Below are 22,274 nucleotides of genomic sequence, written 5' to 3'. Positions count from 1 at the left end.
ACAATCGCTTTGTTTTGAATTATTAATATAATTACTTATCAAAATGAGAGGCCTCTAATAAAATCTAAGTAAGAACAGGGGACAGGAAGCAGTGAGACTGATGGGAAATGAAGTCTTCATTTGAGTAAGAGGACCAGTCAGCCTCACCATGGCCTCTTTATAATAATTAACCAAAAGTAGCATATAACTGCAATAAAAGGTGTCCATGTCCACCTGGATGCTCCTCTCCAGCACTGATCAGCTGTTTTGGAGGAAGAAGCAGTTTTGATCTCTGCTGTTTGAAAGACGTCTGTAGCGTCGGAGTCTCGACTTAAAGCTTTCTAAAGACACATCTTCAAGTCAAGTCTGGATTTCATGTCCACTGACATCTTTAAGTGAGAATGTGCTGAATTGAGCTAAACAGATACGAGAGGTGGAGCTCGGCAGATTTGTCAGTCACACTCCAGAACATTAGCTTCTTTGACTTGTGGGATGATTTTCAAAATCAGGACCGAGGTGAGAAGTGAAATAATAGATATATTTTACATTTTCATTTCCCCTGAAACACAGAAATGTGTTCAGTTCTGTTTCTGCTTCATAAAACTGAAAGAGAAGCTTCCTACAGAGAGAACTGAGCGCAGCTACTCACTTATTGAAAGTAACTTATTTACTTTATGTCCCCATGTCCCCTTTCAGTTTGTTGATTTGACACTTTGTCTCCTGGAGAGAAAATATTAACTTTTAATCAAATTTGGCCTCAGATACATCTTCTCCAACAGAAATACATCTCTTACTCATTTTCTTAAACTTACCAAACATTCCTTTTTGGACCAAAATAGTTCAATAAAAGACATTAGAAATAGAGACGATGGACCGGAGTATGAAACCATGGTTTTAAGCTAAAAGACCAAACAGACAAGCAGCACACGAGTAACATGAACACAAAGTGATATTAATGATTGAAACATTTCAGTGTTACATGTTGAGATGTTTAGTGAAAAGGTATGAATCCTCGTCTGGTGTGAGTGTGAGAGCGACTGTGTTACATTTGTGTGGGACCACAAAACACATAAATACACAAGAAGCCACAACTGTGTTTCCATCCATTCCTCCTTTCATTTTTCTTTTTCCTCCTCCCTTCCTCCCTCTGTCCCTCTCAGCTCGACACTCCCGTCATCCTCTCCCCTCAGCTGTTAATGTTTCTGCTAGTTTACGTCATCATTTATAAACTCACCTTCTGGAACATGAACACCTGAGAAGACCGCCAAAAAACACACAACCTTCACTCTGAAAGCAAGTTTTAAAGCCACAAATAGTCACTTTCAAATCTGTTCTTCAGTTAAAGTTTTTGGACTTAGAAGGATTTTTGTAGATTATATTTATTCCCGAATGTAAATGATGGTGTCGTCTGCATAGCGAGATATACGGTAATTAAACAAGACATATAATCACAGCAAATATAAAGCACGCATTCATCAATTACAACAAATCAACAAATAATTTCATTAAAATATATTGAGGTCATTTTCAAATAATTGATGTCTTACTTTTATCGTCTTAAAATAAAGGATTTTAAGCTGCTATAAGAAGAATCTTTATTTTATTGTATACAATCATAAAGGAGTTTAGTTTGATCATTTACACTGACAATCTTTAAATTGTTAAAATTCAGTCACAGATTTATCAAGAGTTGAATTTCAAACTGCTAACCTTAGTGGTTTTAAACAACGATTGTTTCTTAAATAAAAGTATAATGTTTTTTGTGTAGACAGCTATTTGGTTAAAGTTACTTTACAAGTTACCTAAAGTAATGAACTCATACTGTATCTACCTGCCCCAGGTGGATACATATATATCTCATAGAGTGCAGTATGTGTACCACCATGTGCTCCATCACACATACGACATCGACTCTATGGAGAGTACATTCAGCTAACAGCACAAGTTTCCTCATGTAAAACGGATTAACACATTATTTCCTCTCAGAGTTAATATGTTATTAACATCGTCTAAAGATTGTGAGAAAATTTAAGTTTTATTAAGACTATAAGATTATACTATCAATTTACTATAAGAAAATTAATAATTGCTTAGAGTAATTATAGGTCCAATTAGTAATTAAAAATAGTATTTGTCAGAATTGACTTTAACTCATTCCAAAAAATTAAAGTTTGTACTTTGACATGTTCACATCATCAGCGTACAAACTGACCGTGTTTACATCATCTTCAGTCATTCCACCGCTTCATGAAACTGATCCTCCATGAATCTATACACATCTACACGTGTCCCTGTGTGTGTGTGTGTGTGTGTGTGTGTGTGTGTGTGTGTGTGTGTGTGTGTGTGTGTGTGTGTGTGTGTGTGTGTGTGTGTGTGTGTGTGTGTGTACTCCATCCTCCTCATTGTATGCACTCAGTTTCACTCTTGTGTCACTGCGACTCTGTACTGTATTGTCATTATGATCAGTCTCTGTTGTGTTCACGGTTCACTGTTTTAACGTCTTTATTTCTGTTCATGGTTTCTTTTTGCATGTTCATCCAGCTCCTTCACACTAACACACATTCCCCAATAAACCCTGTCAGAACCAATCAGTGCACTCAGACCCACTCTGGTTTGTCTGTCCATGTGTTATCCATGTGTAGTTGTGACTTCTCTTCATTTACAGTGTTGTTGTTCATGTTCTTTGTTGCATGCTGTCACCATTATTAGCATTTCAGTTGAGTTTTCTGTCAATGTTGTTTTTCTTCATCTCATGTTCTTCACCGATTTCCATCCTGGGGCTGTCGACAAAACATTAACACATTTATTTACATAGAACTTATACTCATATCACTAGCCAAGCTGTATTTATTATTTTACCAATGGTTTTTTGGAAGTTAGTTGCCTCTGTATAGTTGCTGCTGTTACCTGTCAAAGTGGTTGTTATTTTAAAGCAGCAAAATGTGACTTTACTGAGAAAGAGTCGACCCCACATCGTCAAATACTGACGCTTTGGGTTGGCAGCTCAGGTCAGACACCGGCCTGAAGTGTCAGTGAAGGAAAAATAGAAATATGGAGCCATAGATGGAAGATCTGTCTGTTCTGTAGTTTATTTTCTATATATATTTTCTCAACATATAAAATACCACTACAGTATTATTTTAAAGTAAAGCTCACTACAGTTTATAACAGATCTTTTGAAAGCAGCCATGTTGGAAAAAGACAATGGAACAGCTCAAATTTCAAACATCCGACCAAATTTCCGACCGTGTTTGAGATCAATGATCGTTCAGATAATTAATCAGGTGTTGTGACCTCAGACAAACGATCTTGCAGGAATTTGGCTGTTGCTTAAATGAATGGGGCCGAACCGATTCGAGGTTAAAATCTGTCCAGCTTTGCTTTTTATGTCTGTACATTTAGTTCAACTCATTAAGTGGTAATCAAGAAAAAATGTAATGAACCTGAACCATTTTACAGTTAGAGTAATCAGGATTGCTCCAACACTTGAACACGTATGTAACACCTCCGAGAACTGTTTATTGTTTGGAAAACTTCCAGTAAGAAATCTCTGGAAGGATCCAACCTTATATCAGCTGTCAGAAAAGGTTTTCAGAGTTTGTCCGACCCTTATCCAGCCCTCCTGATCAGTCGAACCCCAACGGTTTCCAATAAACGCTCACATGATTGGTCTAGCCTTCACCAATCTCTAAATAAAAGCTCCCAGGATCGGTCCAGCTCTTGCAGCCCTTCAGTTAACGCTCCCAGGATTGGTCCAACAAAAAGAGCGTCCACGGTTCGTCCAGCCCTTGAAGAGCTCAGTAACAGGGTAATAAGCATCCGGTTGGAGTGGGTGTGGTGTGAAACAATAAAATCTGTTTTGATACTAGGCCAATCGCATCTCCCCTCACCAATAATGATGCCCAGCAATGAGTTCCAAGCAATTTTATGAATAATTGTTTGAGATTTTTTTGTGTTGTTTGTTGTTCCCAGCTGCTGGCTTCTCCCTCCTCTCGTCTGTCTTCACACTGTCCACCATGTTGTGTGTTCTGAAGTGATGTTGTGATCTGTTGTGCATGTCCTAAAACCTGTAATCAGTGCATGATCAGACCGTGTTACCACCCTGTGTATTTTTCTAATCAGTACTGGAATCCAGCGCTGAGCTCACGCAATTAAATGCTGAAAAACAAAAAGCTTAAAAATGCATTTAAAGGCTGTTTAAAGTCGAGTTCAGCTGAGTGTCTGAGATGAGCTGGCACTGGTTTTCAGAGATGTTGTGGTTTAGTTCAGAGGCAGGGACTTAGGTCGACATTTGGTATCGTCTGGCTCCACTTTATGAAATCAAGACTTTTTTAACTTGACTTTGACATCTGTAGTTCAGTTTGACCCAGAGTTAAATCTAACAACATTATGTCAGTATTCATCATCATTATATCAACTCTCTCCAAGACGACGAAGTTCAGAGCGAATCTACAAAGAACGAACAAGACTTGTTTTTCTTGTTCTAGGATCTTATTATTTAACAAAAGGTGTCTGTAGGACTCATGTCCTTAATGTTGTCAGACTCTTAGAGTAACAGGCTGTCAGAGATCAACACAAGCACCTTTGGAGGACGTAACTTTGATGGTCGCAGTTGAACCAAAGTTTACACTGCAGCCATTGTACTGTGACCTGTTCAGGAGCTTAACGGGGTCCCAGCAGCAAATGTTACAGCATAATCAACTGGACATGATTGTGTCCTTGACTGACTAAAGACTTGAGACTTTCTCATGGCTTGTAGTGACTTATTAGTTACATTACAGTTCAAAACAAATCAGATTACACTTGATATGTTTTGGAAAGTATCTGAACTTGTGAGCAGCAGCAGCATTTAAACTGTTATGTTACAGTCTGATGGTAAAGCGTCTCTCCAGTGTTGCAGATTGAAGGCGGTGCCCTCTGATAAAGTTTGTGGTGCGTTAAGTCGACCCGACATGATCGTGTGCAGTTAATTCAGACTTCGTCAGCAGTTTTGAGGAGATTCAGAGGAGAGATGTGCGTATGAAAGCGAGGCAGAGTCAAAGTTGCAGATAAAAAACAAACAAATTGAGACCACCGTCTGTTCAGGGTGTAAAGTGTCCACAGCCTGTGATTCTGCTCTGCTCTGCATGCTGCAGCTCTGATAAATCTGATTTACAGCTTCTGTCTGAGAGAGATCTTTAAAAATGACTTCATGTGATCATCATCATCATCCATCCTCCTCAGTCGTCCTCTGACTCGTCTCTCTTTCTGTTTCAGGATAATGTTGAAGGAGGCGAGCAGGTGAACGGGGTGTCGGAGCCCAGCCCAGCCGGGTCTCCCGGGGCATCTCGCAAGGTCAAGGCCAGCCAGGCGGCGACCCTGCCGGCCAAGACCCAACAGGACGCTCCGACGTCCCAGCTGGAGGGCTTCCTGCACCGCAAGCATGAGTGGGAGGGGCATAACAAGAAGGCTTCAAGCAGGTAGGACTCGTCTGGTGACGGTCGGACGGAAACACACCAACCTCTGAAATACAACAAGGTTCTGCTTTAGGTCGACTACATGATGGGCTTCAATCTCATGACTCAACTTAACCCTCAAAGACCTTCAGTAGACTGTAGAAGAGCTCATCCATGTGCTTTGAAAACCCATATGAAGGTCCAGGTCTTTGAGGGTTAATCAAACCTTTTGACATAAATCTGTTTGTTCAGAAGGAAAGACTGTTAGTTTAATGACTTCTGTACAATGAAAACACTCGTCACACAGAAACAAACTGAACAGAGTGTGATGCTGTCAGCTGTGAAGGTTTCAGTAACTGATCTGACTCTGGCTGCGTCTCTGCAGGTCGTGGCACAACGTGTACTGTGTGATCAACCAGCAGGAGATGGGTTTCTATAAGGATCAGAAGAGCGCCAGTCAGGGGATCCCCTACCACAGCGAGATCCCGGTGAGCCTGAAGGACGCCGTCTGCGAGGTGGCGCTGGAGTACAAGAAGAAGAAACACGTCTTCAAACTCAAGTGAGCGTCCTGACGGTGGACACTGTCTTTGTTTGTAGCTCCACAGCGATGATGATGATGACAGAGAGCTGTAGTGTGACTCAAAGCTGAATTGAGGAAGTTAAAGTATAATTAGATATTTACTTGTTTTCCTCTTAAAGAAGCTTGCGGTCAGGTGACCGTCCTCCTCAGAGTCATAACTTAGTCACATCTTAACATTACTGAACATTTATACCCAAAACATGTGTTTTTAGATTCAGTGTGACTCGAGGCCTGTTTACAGCGACACAAATATGCATATCACAGATAAAAGCCTCCCTACTGCAGAACTCCACTGAGAATCGTCATGTTTTTAAGTTGTCTTCAGTATCACAGTGATCCAGTGACAGCTGTCTGAACATCCATGAGTTCACTGCAAACATTAGCTGCTAATAGCTAATTCAGCTTCAACTTTGAATGGTGCCAACTTACCAAAATGTAAAATGATGATGTCTCAAGTTGTAGCACGCTGCTATCTCACCTCCCTCCAGTCATATGTGGATGGGACGGTCTCCATTTTGTCTAAAGTTGAGCCACAGTGTCAGACTTTGGGCACACGGAGAAGAGAAATATCCAAAACGACAAGAATCAGTAATTAATGTTTTAGGACAGAAGACCATCTGAGACTGAACCCGACAGGAAATGTGCTGTAAAACCAAAACTAGGAGCTAAAAGAGGCTCAGTGCAGCTGCAGAGTTGGACCGATGAATCTTTAAAGTGTCTTGTAACTAACATGTTCTGTAACTTCACAGGATTACTGACGGGAACGAGTATCTCTTCCAAGCCAAAGATGACGTAAGTTAAAATCTTTTCACCTTCATCGTTCTGTTCCTGACGTCCTCCTTCACGTCTCTGTGCTCCAGTAAAACTGTCAGAGTTCTTATATTAACAACTTTATCATTTTTATCACTTGAACACATCATTTATTTTTATTTTGTATTTTGGTTTGTTCTGAAGATTTTTTTTTTTTTTATTTCATCATTTTATTTTAGTTATTTTTTATTATATTTGTATCTCCCAACAATGATTCACTTTTATTCCCCCTGTACATAAACAAATAATATTATATAATTTATTAATATATTATGCTGAATAAACAAATAATGAATCACATTTTTAGTTAAACAGTAAAAGTTATTGTTGTTGACAGTATTGTACATTAGTAAACACGTATTAACGTCTTTATTGTTTACAGGTTCATCACATTGTGTCAATAAACATTAATTAAATGATAACTAAACTGTCGCCATGACAACGGTCACTCCTCCTAGTAAACCCTCACTTCCTGTCTCCTCCAGGAGGAGATGAACACCTGGATCTCGGCCATCTCCGCCGCCATGTCGGGCGACAAGGTGGAGGTGACCCCCAGCAGCCATAGCACGCCCGCCCCCGCCGCACGCGCTCAGACGCTGCCGGCCTCCGTGGCTTCAGCGACGGCCGAGTCCAGCCCGGGCAAACGAGAGAAGGACAAGGAGAAACGCTTCAGTCTGTTCAGCAAGAAGAAATAGACGCTCCTCTTTCCCTCCTCCCTCCTCCTCCCTCCCCCTCCTCCTCCTCCTCCTTCTCCTCCTCCCTCCTCCTCCTCCTCCTCCTCCTCCTCCTCTGGTGCTGTTTGGGGTCGCTCCTCATTATCGATCCATCGTTGGTCAGATTTGTGTTGAAGATGTCAACTGACCGAGTCGAGTCAGATCGTAGCAGCTGATACTGTAACAGAACAACTGCTCCGGATGTAAATGGTTTAAATTTAATCGTCATAAATTGCAAGTTAATAAAATAACAACAAGATGAAGAGAAACATCCTTCATCTCCACATTCAGCTCATCACAGACGTGGACAGTTCCTACAGTATCCGGCAGTTGCTGTCGAATTAAAATCCCAAACAGCCGCTCTTTCTCTTTCTCTTTCTCTTTCTCTTTCTCTTCCTCTTCCTCTTCCTCCTCGTCTTTCTTCCTCCTCTTCCTCTCAAAGCGTGACTCCAGCATGCAAGCTCCGAGCCAAAACTCTCCACTCTGTGCCTATCAACCGTCCGGTCTGGCTCAGAGCTACAGTTCAGCTACAACACACCACCTGTATCCTCTGTTCAGTTTTTGTAAGATAAGGAGCAGGAAAAAAAAAAAACCCAGTTTGGATTGAAGGAAATAAAAATTTAAATGGGGTCTGCAAAACGCTTCAGGCAGCTGCTGCATCCAATCGAACCCAGAGTTTGCCGCTGAACAACAACTCGATGTAGAGGAGTTCCCACCATCTTCCTGTTTCTTCTTCTTCTTGCTATTATTTGTGTTTTCTATCCGTTCGGTTTTCTTCTTCTTCTCTGCTTTCTCATCATCCCAGCTTTCTCGTCGACTACTGCCTTCTGTGGGTTGTGTTTACGCTCCCGAGTCGTCTCAGTTTGATTTTTTTGTTCCGTTTTGTTTTATTTTGGGAAGTTGTAGGTAGTTCCTGTTTAGGGTCCATCCTCAGTTTTTTGCGAGGCCTTGTCTTTGCAAGATGACGTGTATCCCTCTGTAGTGGGGAAAAACTGAGACCACGGCGGGGTAAAACTCTGAAATTACACCTCTCACATGTTTGTAATCTGAGCTGAGACGTCTGAAACTTTGGGAAAGTTAAAAAAAAAGTGCAGAATCATGTTGATAAAAAAAAGCCTTCAAAGTACAAAACACAGATTTTGTGCGGTGAATAACTCTGCTCTCCTGTCGGCTGGTAAATAATCCTCGCGATGTTTCGGTGCCGTCTAATTCCTGCAGCGTCACAGATCGAACAGGAAGCAGCTGTAATTGGGAGCGTTACCCTGCGGTGCTTTGAACTGTATGTATAACTTGTGTATAACAAACTGTTAAAGAATAAACCTGTGTTTAATTTTCACCTATTATTGTTACTACTAATAAGACCTACCGACCGTAATAAGCTTCATTTGAGTTTAACTTTCTGTTCCTGAATCTTAACCACATGTACACTTAACAAATCTAAATGAAGGAGCTGTCGAGCCGCTCGACGGGGGAATAAATAACTAAGACCAGTAAGAATGTTTGTTAACTCAAACTTTAAGCATCCAGTAAGTTTTATTTTCTACTCTTTACATGTGTTGTTTTTGAACATTTCCTTCTGCCCTCAGTTACCTGGAATATGTTTTATTTCTTGCAGTCTGTATTTTCATGTCTAAGATTTATTTAGTCGGACAAGTACGGAGACGTAGATGTACTATAAAACAAAACTACTTTAAGCATCGCTGTTTAAGTGGACAAGTTGGCTCTAAAAAGCATTTACTGGAAGTGAGTTATGTTGCAGAATAATGGTCGCTTGCTTGTTGGCTTCAGCACGTTTTCTTTCTTTTTTTTAAGATTTCAGACTTTTGTCATCCTCACAGTGAAATCTGTTGCGTTACTCTGAAGTTATTTAATGACAAAATGAACAGAAGAGATTTGAGCTGATAACCATTATTAACAGCATCATTGTGACTGTTTATCTTTAAATGTTAATGCTGCAGTTTTGGTGCCAAAACTTTTAAAACACTTACTTTTCTTATTTGACACAATCGCACTTCTCATACTAAAAATATCTGAGTTTTAAAACACCAAGAACAAACTGGTCTGGACACTCAAACACCCCAAACAATGCTCGGATCATACGGAGGTGGATTACGGCCACTGTTACATTATTTTTTACTTTTTTTCTCAGAATTCTGGGAAAAAAGTCAAAATTTCTAGTTTAAAGTCAGAATTGGCCCTAATCCTCCTCCGTAGAATCGAGCCAAACTGTCACCATATCCGACAATCAACCACCTGCTGATCAGGGGAAATGTGACCACAGCAGCCGGAGGTGAACGTGTCTCATTGAAGCATGTTTCCACGTCTCGCTGTCAGAAGAGGTGAGTTTAGATTTAAAACAATCCAAACTGAGGCTGAATATCTTCTGTGCTGTAATTTTGTCATTATTTAACTTCCGTACCGACCAGGTGGAGAAACACAGCAGCAATGAGCCCAAAGTGTAAAAAAAAACAAGGTGGGTGCGTTTGTTTTTCCCACAGCTGGTGGTGGGGTCGGTCGGGTGGGGCTAAACACCTGCAGTAACGGAGAACTCTTCACTCTGATTGGTCCTGAAATGGTTCCTGTTCCCGTTTCTTTCGCTTCATCTTCCGGCAGTTTGATAAATATAGTGTGCATTCCTCTGTCACTGTAACCATAGTAATAAGATATTTCTTCATATTGCACAATCAACGATGCCACGATGGGGGTGGGCGGGGTCGGGCGGGTTGGGTTGGGTTGGGTGGTGGGCGGGGCTTGGGGTTTGTAGGTGAGGTATTGAGTGTGATGTGGACCCGGGGGTCACTGCTAGTTGGATCTGCACCCGTAGAGTTCTTCTCCCCATCTCTGTTACATATGTGCAAAAAGCCATTAAAATGCTTTTAAAATGAACCAGCGACTCCGTCTGTTTCTCCTGTGTGTGTGTGTGTGTGTGTGTGTGTGTGTGTGTGTGTGTGGCAGCAGTCTGTCGAACAATTTAAATGTATGTCATGGAAACGAATGTGAAACTGGACAAACAAACAAGAAACATGAAATGGCTCCATGCAGCTCAACACCGTCAACATGAGGTCGAGCTCGTGTGTCCACTTCAGACGGGCGGACGCTAACACTGTTAGCTCAGCAGCTGCAGCGAAGATTTCAGGTTAAAGGATGTAAATAACGTCTTCGCATCAGTTTGGGATCTCTGGGTTTCTGCAGACTTGGATTAAACCGGTCGAGCTGAAAAGAACAAACTTTTAACGTACATGTTGATTATTCACGAGCAGAACAAACTGAAGTCCATCAGTTTCCTCTGGGCGGAGGCAGAAACCTCAAATAATCAAACTGAGACAATCAGCTGCAGCTTCGAAACCTCATCAGACGATTCCTGGAGCCGAATGACCCGTGTGTGTGTGTGTGTGTGTGTGTGTGTGTGTGTGTGTGTGTGTGTGTGTGTGTGTGTGTGTGTGTGTGTGTGTGTGTGTGTGTGTGTGTGTGTGTGTGTGTGTGTGTGTGTGTGTGTGTGTGTGTGTGTGTGTGTGTGTGTGTGTGTGTGTCACTCTGCAGGGAGGAGGGATTGTCGGGATTATAAACTCCATGCAGGGAGAGTTTAATTAAACACCCTGTACAGGCTCGTTGTCTGCTGTACGTACATCAGCGTTATTTAAACATCGTGGAGACGAGCTGAACACTTTCAGATTTTCTCTGATTTTCAGACAGAAGATACAAAATGAATTTGATTAAATGACTTCATGTTTGTACAGAACAGGATTAAGAGTCAGTTTTCTAAGAAAAATTGTGGATAAGAAAAGTCAGAAGTCTTTACACTCGAATCATCTTCTGTATATGTTTATAGGCTGTATGATGGTTTTATTATGTATTTTTATTTGTTGCATTTATGTCATAAACAGTGAAATCTTATTTTTTACTAGGCTGAACTGTACTAACACTATAATAACATTTAAAGATGTATTATATTTTTCAATCCAGTACAGCCATACATTAACTGAATTTACAAGAAGGAACAAATCAGTCAGAATCAGTCAGAGACAGAGTTTCACACAGTTTATAAAGTGTCTCCAACTCAACAACTCACTAAACTGACACATTTGTTAAGGGAGTCTGGGGACAAAGAAGTAGCCTATACTGGTTACTGTTTAGTGTGTTTGTAACATGTGACATGTTTAGATCAATAAAATGTTTCTTCTTTCATAAATTGAGTGTAAATGGTGAAATCAGTGTAAACAGTGTGTTCAAACAGCTGCTAAATGTTGGCAGGTAAGACTTTAGCACTTTAGACACAGAAGCAGACAGGCTGGTACAGCCATGCTGCCACAAACTGACACTTTGTACAAGGAAACACACAACTTACTGTTTTCATTTAATGCTGAATTTACAAGAAGGAGACAATGATTCAGAGTCTGTCAGAGACAGAGTTTCATAATGTTTATTGAGTTTTACGCTACTCAACAACTCCTTAAATTAGCTGATTTGTTAAGGGAGTCTGGTGAAATTGCGGTTAATAGGTGGCTTCATGTATTACATTTAATGCTGAATTTACAAGAAGGAGACAACGATTCACAATCTGTTGTAGCCGTTTCACAAAGTTTCTCCTCACTCAACAACTCTTAAAATCACCACATTTGTTAAGGGAGTCTGGTGTTGTGGTTACTGGCTCCATGACACAGACGGTGTGTTCACAAACGGCTGCAGGTTAACAGAACAAACACCTGGAAATCATCTGACACTGAGCTCTTCTTCATCCTTCAAATATCTGCTGTAGGTCAGTGTCTTCATGTGTTTTGGCCACAAGATGGCGGCAGACGACCAGCTGGTTGTGCACAGTGTCACAGCTCATGAAACAAACCAGAGACATAAAAAACCTAAAAACAGAAACAAGTCAAAGTCCAGTTTCATCAGTGTGTGTCTGTGTGTGTGTGTGTGTGTGTGTGTGTTGTCATGGAGCACAGAGGTAAACACAGCTTCTATCTCCTATAATTACGTGTGTGTGTGTGTGTGTGTGTGTGTGTGTGTGTGTGTGTGTGCCTCCCCCAGAGTCTCCTGACAGGTCACATATCAAACCCCCAGACACTGAAAACAAACAGGAGCAGACTGAGCACAGCCGCAGTGTGTCTGTGTGGCTGTTGTGTGTCTGTGTGGCTGTTGTGTGGCTGTTGTGTGTCTGTGTGTCTGTAGAGTTGTGTAGTGATTCTCTGGTGTAGTTTGTGTCTGTGGTGATTCTGAGTCTCTGAGAGTCAGAAATCTGTTGATGATCGATCAATAAATTCACTTATTAACACTTAATATAAACAAACTAACTTCTCTCCCTCACTGCAGCACCACGGACAGCTCCTCCTCCTCCTGCTCCTCGTCCTCTACCTCCTCTTCGTCCGCCTCCTCCTCCTGCTCCTTCTGTTCTTCCTCCTCCTCCTCCTCCTCTTCCTGTCCCTCCTCCTCCTCTTCCTCTTCCTCCTCTTCATCCTCCTCCTCCTCCTCCTGCTCCTCCTCCTGCTCCTCCTCCTCCTGCTCCTCGTCCTCTACCTCCTCTTCATCCTCCTCCTCCTCCATCTCCTTCTGTTCTTCCTCCTCTTCCTCCTCCTCCTCCTCCTCTTCCTGTCCCTCCTCCTCCTCCTCCTCCTCCTCCTCTTCCTGTCCCTCCTCCTCCTCTTCCTCTTCCTCCTCTTCATCCTCCTCCTCTTCATCCTCCTCCTCCTCCTCCTCCTCCTATTCCTCTTCTTCCTCTTTCTCTTCCTCTTCCTCTTCCTCCTCCATCTCCTTCTGTTCTTCCTCCTCTTCCTCCTCCTCTCCCTCGTCCTCCTCCTCATGCTCTTCCTCCTCCACCTCCTCCTCTTCCTCTTCCTCCACCTCCTGTTCCTCCTCTTGTTCCTCCTCCTCCTCTCCCCCTCCCTCCTCCTCCTCCCCCCTCTCTTCCTCTTCCTCCTCCTCCTCCTCCTCCTCTTCCTCTTCCTCTTCCTCCTCCTCCTCCTCCTCCTCTTCCTGCTCCTCCTCCTCCTCCTCTTCCTCCTCCTCCTGTTCCTCCTCCTCTTCCTCCTCCTCCTCCACCTCGTCCTCCTCCTCCTCCTCCTCTTCCTCGACCTCCTGTTCCTCCTCTTCCTCCTTCTCCTCCTCCCTCTCCTCTTCCTCCTCCGGTTCCTCCTCCTGTTCCTGCTCCTCCTACTCTTCCTCTTCCTCCTCCTCCTCCTCCTCCTCATGCTCTTCCACCTCCTCCTCTTCCTCTTCCTCCACCTCCTGTTCCTCCTCTTGTTCCTCCTCCTCCTCTCCCCCTCCCTCCTCCTCCTCCCCCCTCTCTTCCTCTTCCTTCTCCTCTTCCTCCCCCTCTCCCTCCTCCTCCTCCTCTCCCCTCTCTTCCTCTTCCTCCTCCTCTTCCTCCTCCTCCTCCTCTTCCTCCTCCTCTTCCTCCTCTTCCTCCTCCTCTCCCCTCTCTCCCTCTCCCTCCTCCTCCTCCTCTCCCTCCTCCTCCTCTTCCTGCTCCTCCTCCTCCTGGTATTTGTAGTTTTTCACTCCTCTCTGATAAAAACACATGAATGATGATGAAGACAAAAAACACAAAGTCCCACAATCCTCTGCGGCCGTGCGTCCTCTCCAGCGGAGCCGGGTGTTTTCTCTCCGTGCGTCATGGTTACCTCCCGAGTCCGAGCTGCACAAGCGCGTGACAGTCCACCACGACAAGACCGGAAGTGTGGAGATTTACCTTTCAAATTAAAACCCAGAAGTTAACGGTCACATTGTTCATCATCAGAGCTTCAGTGTGTTGAGCAGGAAGAAGTTATACTGCAGAAATACACACGTCACAGTTACAGGCCAGTACATGTAGCTGATTATACTTCTGTACTTTACTGAGGAAGGATTTTAAATGCAGGACAAAGTATCCTTAAGTTCAAGTACTCTGAGTACTCTATAGTAAAACGGTACCCAAGTACTCGAGTAAAAGTAAAGATGTGGTGTTAAAATATCACTTTGGTCAAAGTGAAAGTCCCATATGAAGAGTACTCGAGTTAAAGTCTTAAAGTATCTGATATTAAATGTACTTAAGTATCAAAAGTACCGGTAAAAGTAACTGATCCATATAGTTACATGTCTGTACGGGTCGACTGATTATTGGATCAGTGAGTTTGATTAAAAATGTGATAAAATGAATTAAATTAAAAATGAGCTACTCTGGTTCTGATGCAACATGTAATCTGTAAAGTAACTAGTAACTAAAGTAACCAGATAAATGTAGTGTGAGGAGGCAGAAAACAGAAATATACTGCATTAAAATACAAGTGTCTCAAATTGTATTTTAATGCAGTACTTGAGTAAAAGTACTCAGTTACATTAAATCGAGGCTCGGTGGGAACTGTGCAGCAGCCTCCTGAGTCAGAGGGCTTTTATTTTGTAGGCTCCTCACCGGAAGCCGTCTGTGTGCTCTGACTCTTGCTCTCGTGTTGAAACATCACAGCGCTGAGACTCGGCGGTCAGGGAGGGTCTCCATTAGTCCGCTGCACCGACAGCTGAGCCTGCCTGCCTGTCTGTCCACCAGCCTGTCTGTCTCTCCACCTGTCCACCTGTCCGCCTGTCTGTCTGTCTGTGGGTGGAGCGCGCGGCTGCAGCGGGAGGATGCTCTCCTCCTGCCGGGAGTCAGGACTTCCCTCTCGCCTCCTCCGGCCGGGATGCTGCGGTGTGAACCCGGGGCTGCTCTCCTCCGCTGCCCGCTGAAGTTGCCTCCTCTGCGGGGATTACACTCTTGTTCGTGTCGCTGCCTCCGCTCGGCTCTCTCCGGAGCTGCCCGATCATCTCTCAGTGGAAATAATCCGCTTCTTTTATTCTGAGAGTCTGGGTGTTTTTCTTCCTCCGGACTCTGGTGGATGTTACTCACGCACAGATTTGTGAATGGGGGCTGTGAGCCGCCGCACGTCTGCCTCTCCTGTGCGTTATTACGCGGAGGGATGATGTGAACGCACCGGGGAACCAGAGCGAAAACCAGCGGCGGGCTGCAGGAAGCACGGCCGAGGATTAGCGTGAGGAGGGATTATATTTCCAGGAGCAGAAGCCTCATCGGCTGCGCGGCTGTCTTTTGTTTCATGGTTGTTGGTTTTTGGACAGAACTTTCCAGACGCGTCCGGATATTTCCTCTTTCTGTTGATCTGCATCTTTTGGATTCATGTTGGAAATCATCCTCCAGCGTCTGCAGGCGCAGAAACATCCGAGAATCTTCCAGACTGAGGCAGAAACATGAGTGAGGCTCACAGCGGACTGTGTCTGCAGCAAGTTCAAGCGAAGTCACCTCGAAATGAAGACGCACAAAGTTCATTTCGCGTCTTAACTGAGTTTAAAACTCTGTAGAGGACAATAACTCACTGATGAAGATGATGAAGATGATGGTGGCAGGTGGAAGCTGCTCTGATTCACCTGCTGAGCGGATGAACAGTTAAAGGCTGCAGAGGAACGATCACAGATCAATATCTGTAAAACACCACAAGTATGTTTGTGTGGTAAAAGTACAGGAAAATGTTCCAGTGTCACTTTGTGAAGAGTCGTAACATTAAAGTTCATATTTTAATTTACTGACAGAATTAAAATGTCGTTGGATGAATTCAGGTGATTCAGGATCAGGAGGATGTTTCTGATACAAACGTTGATTATTCAGGTTTTTAGGAGAAGCTGATCGATTGATTTGACTTTAAATCGTTCGGACAGAATCAGATTTTCACGTCAGGATCCACGATCACGATATTATCACGATATCTACAGAGAATCGGAAACTACTTCCTGTGTTTCGTCTCTTTTTTGGCAAATATTCCACCTGAAGTACGAGCGTGAGGACGAGGACTTGATGTCCATCATCTACATGACCTCATCGTACCTGGATCAATATTTATGTCTTTAATATCGCGGTGATCGTCGATATCGATTCATCCGGACTTTATCTGCATCATGTCGACGTCTGTGACTTCTTTATTTTGTACTTTAAAAGAGAAGAAGAAGAAATGAAGGATGAAGATTCAGAGAAAAGTTAAACATCGTGTTTTCTATAAAAACGAGCCGTCGTTGAATCACTAACTGTTCAGTGGTCAATAATCTGATAATCGATCTGTTCTGGGCCGGAGGAGCAGAAGCACCGAGCGGACACGCCGTCCCGTCAGATGAGTGAACATGTCGGACCGGAGCGCCCCGGGCTGCCGGCTCAGACTGGACTGGGTCTACGGGTACCGGGGCCACCAGTGCCGGAATAACCTGTACTACACCGCCGGGAAGGAGGTGGTGTACTTCGTGGCCGGGGTGGGCGTGGTCTACAACACCAGAGAGCACAGCCAGAGGTTTTACCTGGGACACAACGATGACATCATCAGGTAACTCACACAAACATCGTTAACTACACAGAACTGTTGAAACATCTGTTCTCCACCTTTTTAAAGAGCTTTAATCTGATTAATCATAAAAATCCTTCATCGAACGATCCTGCTGGGACCGCGTCGCTTCTTCTCTTCTTTAAAGATGTGATATGTGAGATTTCTGTCCGTCCGGTCACTGCTGCAGTCGGGCTGATGGACAGGAGGGAAGATAAATCCCACAAGTCACAAAGTATCTCTGAGCTCTCCTCCCGTCGGTCAGCGGCTCCGCATCAGAAACATCTTTTTTGTTTTGACAGAGAAATGACATGTTGTGTGTTTACGTACATTTATAAAACCGAGGAAAGTAACTTTACTTTTTCTGCCTCAGGTTCCAGTTTCCCTCCAAATCAGGTTTTGTGTACGTTACTATTTTTTTAAAACCAGGAAAGAAACGGACAAAATACTTTGTGCTGAACAATAAAAAAGTCATTATAGATCAAAAAGAGCTTAAAACTCATCACAGAGGTTCAGAGTTTTTAGTGCAGTGATGTAACTAAATACTTTTACTCAAGTTCAGTACAAGTTTGAGGTACTTGTTCTTCACGTTTAAGCCACAAAGTAATCTCTGAGCTCTCCTCCCGTCGGTAAACGGCTCCGGATCAGAACAGGATCCGATGAGACTGCAGGTGTTTATTCCTCCTGAAGGTCGGATCAGCACCGACTGTCTCCTCCAGTTTGTTTTTAAGTTTTGCAGCTGAACATGTGAAGTTTGTCCTGATGTCGGAGAGACGACTCCAGCAGATCAGTCACATCCAAAGAGTTGATCCTCATCAGAGGAAACACATAAAAGGGATTTTGTCCTAAAACGACTTTAACTTTGACAGATGTGCACTTGATGTGATGAAGTGAGGCCGCTGTGTGTTTCTGCTGGTGCTGTCGGGTCGGTCTTGGTGATGAAGCCTCTGCACTCCTGCTGAGGCTGCGATTAAGAAATGAATCAGAGGACGTAAATCTGCGACAACAAATCATCTCACTGTTTGAATTATCAGCCTGACAAACACAAGACTTTCATCACCGTCACATTAATTTGTGTTCTGGACATTAGTCATTATTTAAATCCTCTCACGGTGACAGACTCGGTGTCACAGGCCTCATATTAACCACAGGAGGTCCTGAGGTTATGAAACATGTTCCTGTGATGCAGAAATATAAGAGCAGTAATCTGAGCTGTGACAAACTGAACCACTCGAGCTTCAGGAAACAAAAAGCAGATCTGTGGATGTTTGGACTTTTACCTTCCTCCCTGATAATCTTCAGACTGATCCTGATCCTCTCTTACTCATCTGGATGTTTTGTCTCTGTTTCATTTGGGTTGAGATGTTTTTTAGAAACCCTGCCGGGGTTTTATCTCCCACACAGTTCGGTTTATCCTCTAGTTTGACAGAAGCTAAAATCTAAACACAAACAGGATCTTCACTGAGCCAGAAAACAGCTTTTAAGGCTTTGCATGATGATTTCCTCCTTTGCTGTCGTCACTGGTGTGGAAGTGAGAGGATGTGTGATGTTTGAATTTGACCATCAGGTCAGCAGGAAGTGGTTGTTTCTCCTGGCAGTTCGTCCTCCAGCAGTGCAGAAACGATCAGCACCAAGATAAAATGTTAGCTACAAACCACAGATATCATCGGCTGGCATTTCTATCAAACGTGTCATATCACGTTCACGTTGCGTGTTTATTGTCTGACTTTCATATTTGGAGGTGGAGGAGTTTGATAAGGAGACGTCAGGACACACAAAACCCGAACACTGTTGGTGGAAAGTGATGACGAGACCTCCGAACATTAACACAAAGAAAACACTATTTTGGTGTAAAGTCAGGCCGTTGGGGCCATCTCCAGCCGTGTTCATGGTGACAAAAAACTGATGTTTGTGACGGAGAGTTGGATCATCTGCAGCCGATCTGTGGCAATAACACCAGGTGTTTGCAAACAAAGGTTGCAACACAAAGAGGCTCAGCAGCAGATGAAGATCTGATTTGTTGGAGAAAAGTTGCCTCAGGCGGAAACTCGTGTGTCATCGTCATATGAAAATACTCACATTAGTGACTCTGCTCTGAGTGTAAATGTGTCACATTACATCACATAAACCGAGAGCAGGACACCCGACGGTTCGCAGCAGGATGACGCGTTTCACTGGAAGCTCGGAGGAAACTGTCCTCGTTTTAATGACATAAACATAAAAAAACTAAACTACAGAGGCGTCAGGAATCACATTTAAATCCTCCGTTCAAACATTTTCTGCTCTCAGTTCTGATATTCACCACGTGTCTGGAGGCAGCATGATGGAGACATGAAGAGGACGGAGACCGGAACACAACGAGGATTAAACGTATGTCTTTCTGTAACCGATGGCTCACAGCGCTCTGTGTATAATAACATATAATGTAATAACTGCTGAATGATTTCAGGATGTTTGCAAATCTAATCAGACAAGATGACGTGGAGCTTCAGCTGAGATGAGCTCGTCACGAGCTGCACAGCGGTGATTTCATTAGCGGAGGCTGATCTGTTTCCAGGTGATGAATGTCGACGTTCTCACCTGAACGTCGCTTCATCTTATTTAACAAACTTTATTTGGTGCGAGTCTCTGCCGCAGCTCGCCTCAGTGATGTCATTATAGGTTTTATAGGTTTAAACTGATCATGAACTCCACAGAAGACAATAAATCACCAAGAGCAGAAACGTGTCCCGGAAAATCCCTTTTAAACCCAGAACAGCGTCTGTGCGTCTGCACGGACTAATTAAACAGTTGTAAGACCGGTTCACCAACACCAGGAACATTTAATCTGGGATTATCTGACAATTATATAATGAAGAGGCTGTTTCCCCGTCAGGACGGACTGTGTGGTGAAGTCTCTCCGCAGCTCCACTGAGCTTTTTAGCCTCTTTTAGCTCCTAGTTTTGCTTTTGTGAAATAAACAGTGTTTGTAGGGAGACGTGCAGACGTTTCCAAAAGCCTTGTGTCGCATTAGCCACAGAAACCGGCTGTCAACATGTTTGTTTCTGCTGTAACGTTGGACATTTTACGGGGATTGACTCACTTCTGGAGCCTCGAGTGGCCGTGAGAGGAACTGCAGATTATGGTACTTCAGCGTCGGCTTCATTTTTCAGCCTGGGAGGCTGTTGGTTGTTTTAACTGCTGGTTGTAGAAGTCGGCTGCTGTTTGATGACACTTGATATAATGGATATAAGTTTCTTTTAAGAGGTTTTGCTGTTTGAGGATCATTTTATTTATTGTATGTTGGTTGTGTTTGAATATCTGCAGCTGATTTTTCTCCAAATGTTTTATTTTATTTAGATTAAATGAATTAAAGGTTAGAGGAGCAGCAGACGGGATTCTCTCTGTTGATGAGAGCAAATTAGAGCGAGTGGAGGAGGACGATGATTCAGCGAGGTCGCTCATTCATCCCAACACGGTCACACACACACACACACACACACACACACACACACACACACACACACCTGGTGTATTCACCAACATTAAACAGTGTATGAGTCATCGGAGCAGCAGGCATGTTTGGACAGTTTATACAGCAGGCCAGTCAGCTGCAGCCTGCGGTACTGTGTGTGTGTGTGTGTGTGTGTGTGTGTGTGTGTGTGTGTGTGCGTGCGTGTGTGTTAGAGTTGTGCGTGTGCAGAACGATCCCTCACAGCTGACTGCAGGTTCACAGCCGGACAACAGGATGCTTCTGTTAAATGTGCGGCATGTTTTTTCGGTGGGTCGCCTCGTTTTCAAACCATCTGCGGCGTGAGGTCTGGACCCTGTAGGCAGCAGGTGATTGGTTCATTTCAACAGATGCACAGAGAAAATATCTGAAGTGTCTCCACTGAAACACACAGACGAGGGTGGTGTGGTGGTATGTTATCAGTATTATGGGCACTCTACAGGCAGCAGTGTGTCGCTACCATCCTCTCACCCCTAAACTCCACCAGATCCGTGTTCGGTCCGTATCTGATCCACCGCGGCAGCAGCGCTGATGCTCCGGCAGTCCGACTCTCCTGTAGCAGATACACAAGGCTTCTGCTTCTGCTGGACGCCGGAGCACGACACATCAGTTCAGCTGAATTCAGCACAGAGCAGACAGGAAGTCAGACACAGAAACATCAACATAACATCCGGTTCATTTTCAGATTAAAACACTCTGTGTTGACGCCAACGACGAATCCAAGCTCTTCTTCTTCTTCTCTTCTGATCCTTCGGTTGGGAACACTTCTTCTTCTTGTGTTTATAACACATACGTGTAACTGCTCCAGCGGTCCGGCAGTGCTGCACTCAAAACACAGCTGGTGGGGTCGACGGACGACGGAGCAAAACTGTAGTGGAGCCGTTACGTAACGTACATACAACCAGTGGAGCTCCCGGGTCACTCTATCACGATTTCACGTCACGTTGATCATGAAGGTGACAGGACTCTGATCATATCTCGAGAAACATCCATCCGATCGACACTTGACAGATTAGTTGCAGAGTCAAATCAAACGAACAGCGCTCTGTGCAGCAGCGGGGGGTTTGTACCTGCCGTCATGGCTCTGCAGACTGAAGCCGGGCTCTCACTCGATCTCATGGGGAAGCAGACGTAAACAAAATGGAGATTGGCGTGGAGCGGCGACTCGCTGTGGTGAAAACAAAAGTTAAAGGTTAAACAAGTCTGGATGAGTGGGGAGACGCAGTCAACGCAGGTTTTTCTACTGGAGGTGAGATTTTAAGTTTCTGTCAACAGTCGTATGCTAGCTAACGTTAGCCTCTAGGGCTTGAATGTTTACCGTGGTCATCCAGGATTTGAATCGTAAATATCAGACATGTTTGATGTTATCGAGGCGGCAGCTCAGGAAGCTTCAGACCAGATAATCTGTGACAAACAGCATGTTTTCAACAGGCACTGCAGGAGCAGAATAGAGTTTAGTATTTATAACATATAGTGTAGAGAATATTATAGATCTAAGATGATTCAACCCAATCTCCAGTAATGTTTGTTTCTGCACATTGCCAACATTTTTTTCTACATTTTCAATGTTCTGGTTAGCTTCAGGTACAGAAACCACTGGGTTAGCGTCAGGAAAACATCATGTTTAGGCTGAAGAGACTGTAAATAGTCCGAAGGTCTCACATCTACTGATGTCGAGCGTACAGATGTTGAAACGAGTCTCAAATTGTCGTCTCTGCAGCCTCATCGCCTGACACCACCCTCCCCTCCTCCTCTGGACATGATAGTTGACATTGCACTTGAACTTCAGTCAGATGAAGAATCAATGATTCAGGCAGACTAACGTCTTCAATCTCCCGCTGCTGGAGGAGGGAGAGGAGGGATGTCAGGTTAACAAGAGGGATGCTTCCCCCCGCCTCACTCTGAAATGTGTTTCTGAAAGGTTTGTAACTCTTCTCAGATGTT

General features: G+C 43.8%; 2 protein-coding genes across 7 annotated transcripts in view; both read left to right on the top strand.

The window, feature by feature from the left end:
* LOC311270243 (spectrin beta chain, non-erythrocytic 1) overlaps nucleotides 1-8,853 on the top strand; it is a 105,919-nt gene extending 97,066 nt beyond the window's left edge. For all 4 annotated transcript variants that reach the window (XM_084374997.1, XM_084374996.1, XM_084374995.1 and 1 more), the window contains 4 exons: nucleotides 5,236-5,438; nucleotides 5,800-5,973; nucleotides 6,744-6,786; nucleotides 7,290-8,853. In XM_084374997.1, coding sequence (XP_084231123.1) covers nucleotides 5,236-5,438; nucleotides 5,800-5,973; nucleotides 6,744-6,786; nucleotides 7,290-7,499 — 630 coding nt within the window. In that variant the 3' untranslated portion in view covers nucleotides 7,500-8,853. The remainder of the gene's footprint in view (nucleotides 1-5,235; nucleotides 5,439-5,799; nucleotides 5,974-6,743; nucleotides 6,787-7,289) is intronic.
* Nucleotides 8,854-15,063: 6,210 nt separating this feature from the next.
* The window catches only part of LOC311270736 (echinoderm microtubule-associated protein-like 6), a 63,826-nt gene continuing 56,615 nt past the window's right edge, over nucleotides 15,064-22,274 (top strand). For all 3 annotated transcript variants that reach the window (XM_084375865.1, XM_084375864.1, XM_084375866.1), the window contains exon 1: nucleotides 15,064-16,843. In XM_084375865.1, coding sequence (XP_084231991.1) covers nucleotides 16,647-16,843 — 197 coding nt within the window. In that variant the 5' untranslated portion in view covers nucleotides 15,064-16,646. The remainder of the gene's footprint in view (nucleotides 16,844-22,274) is intronic.

Source organism: Pagrus pagrus, assembly GCF_965226575.1.
Source record: "Pagrus pagrus genome assembly, chromosome: 15".
NCBI lineage: Eukaryota > Metazoa > Chordata > Actinopteri > Spariformes > Sparidae > Pagrus > Pagrus pagrus.
This window is presented reverse-complemented; position numbering and strand designations above follow the sequence as displayed.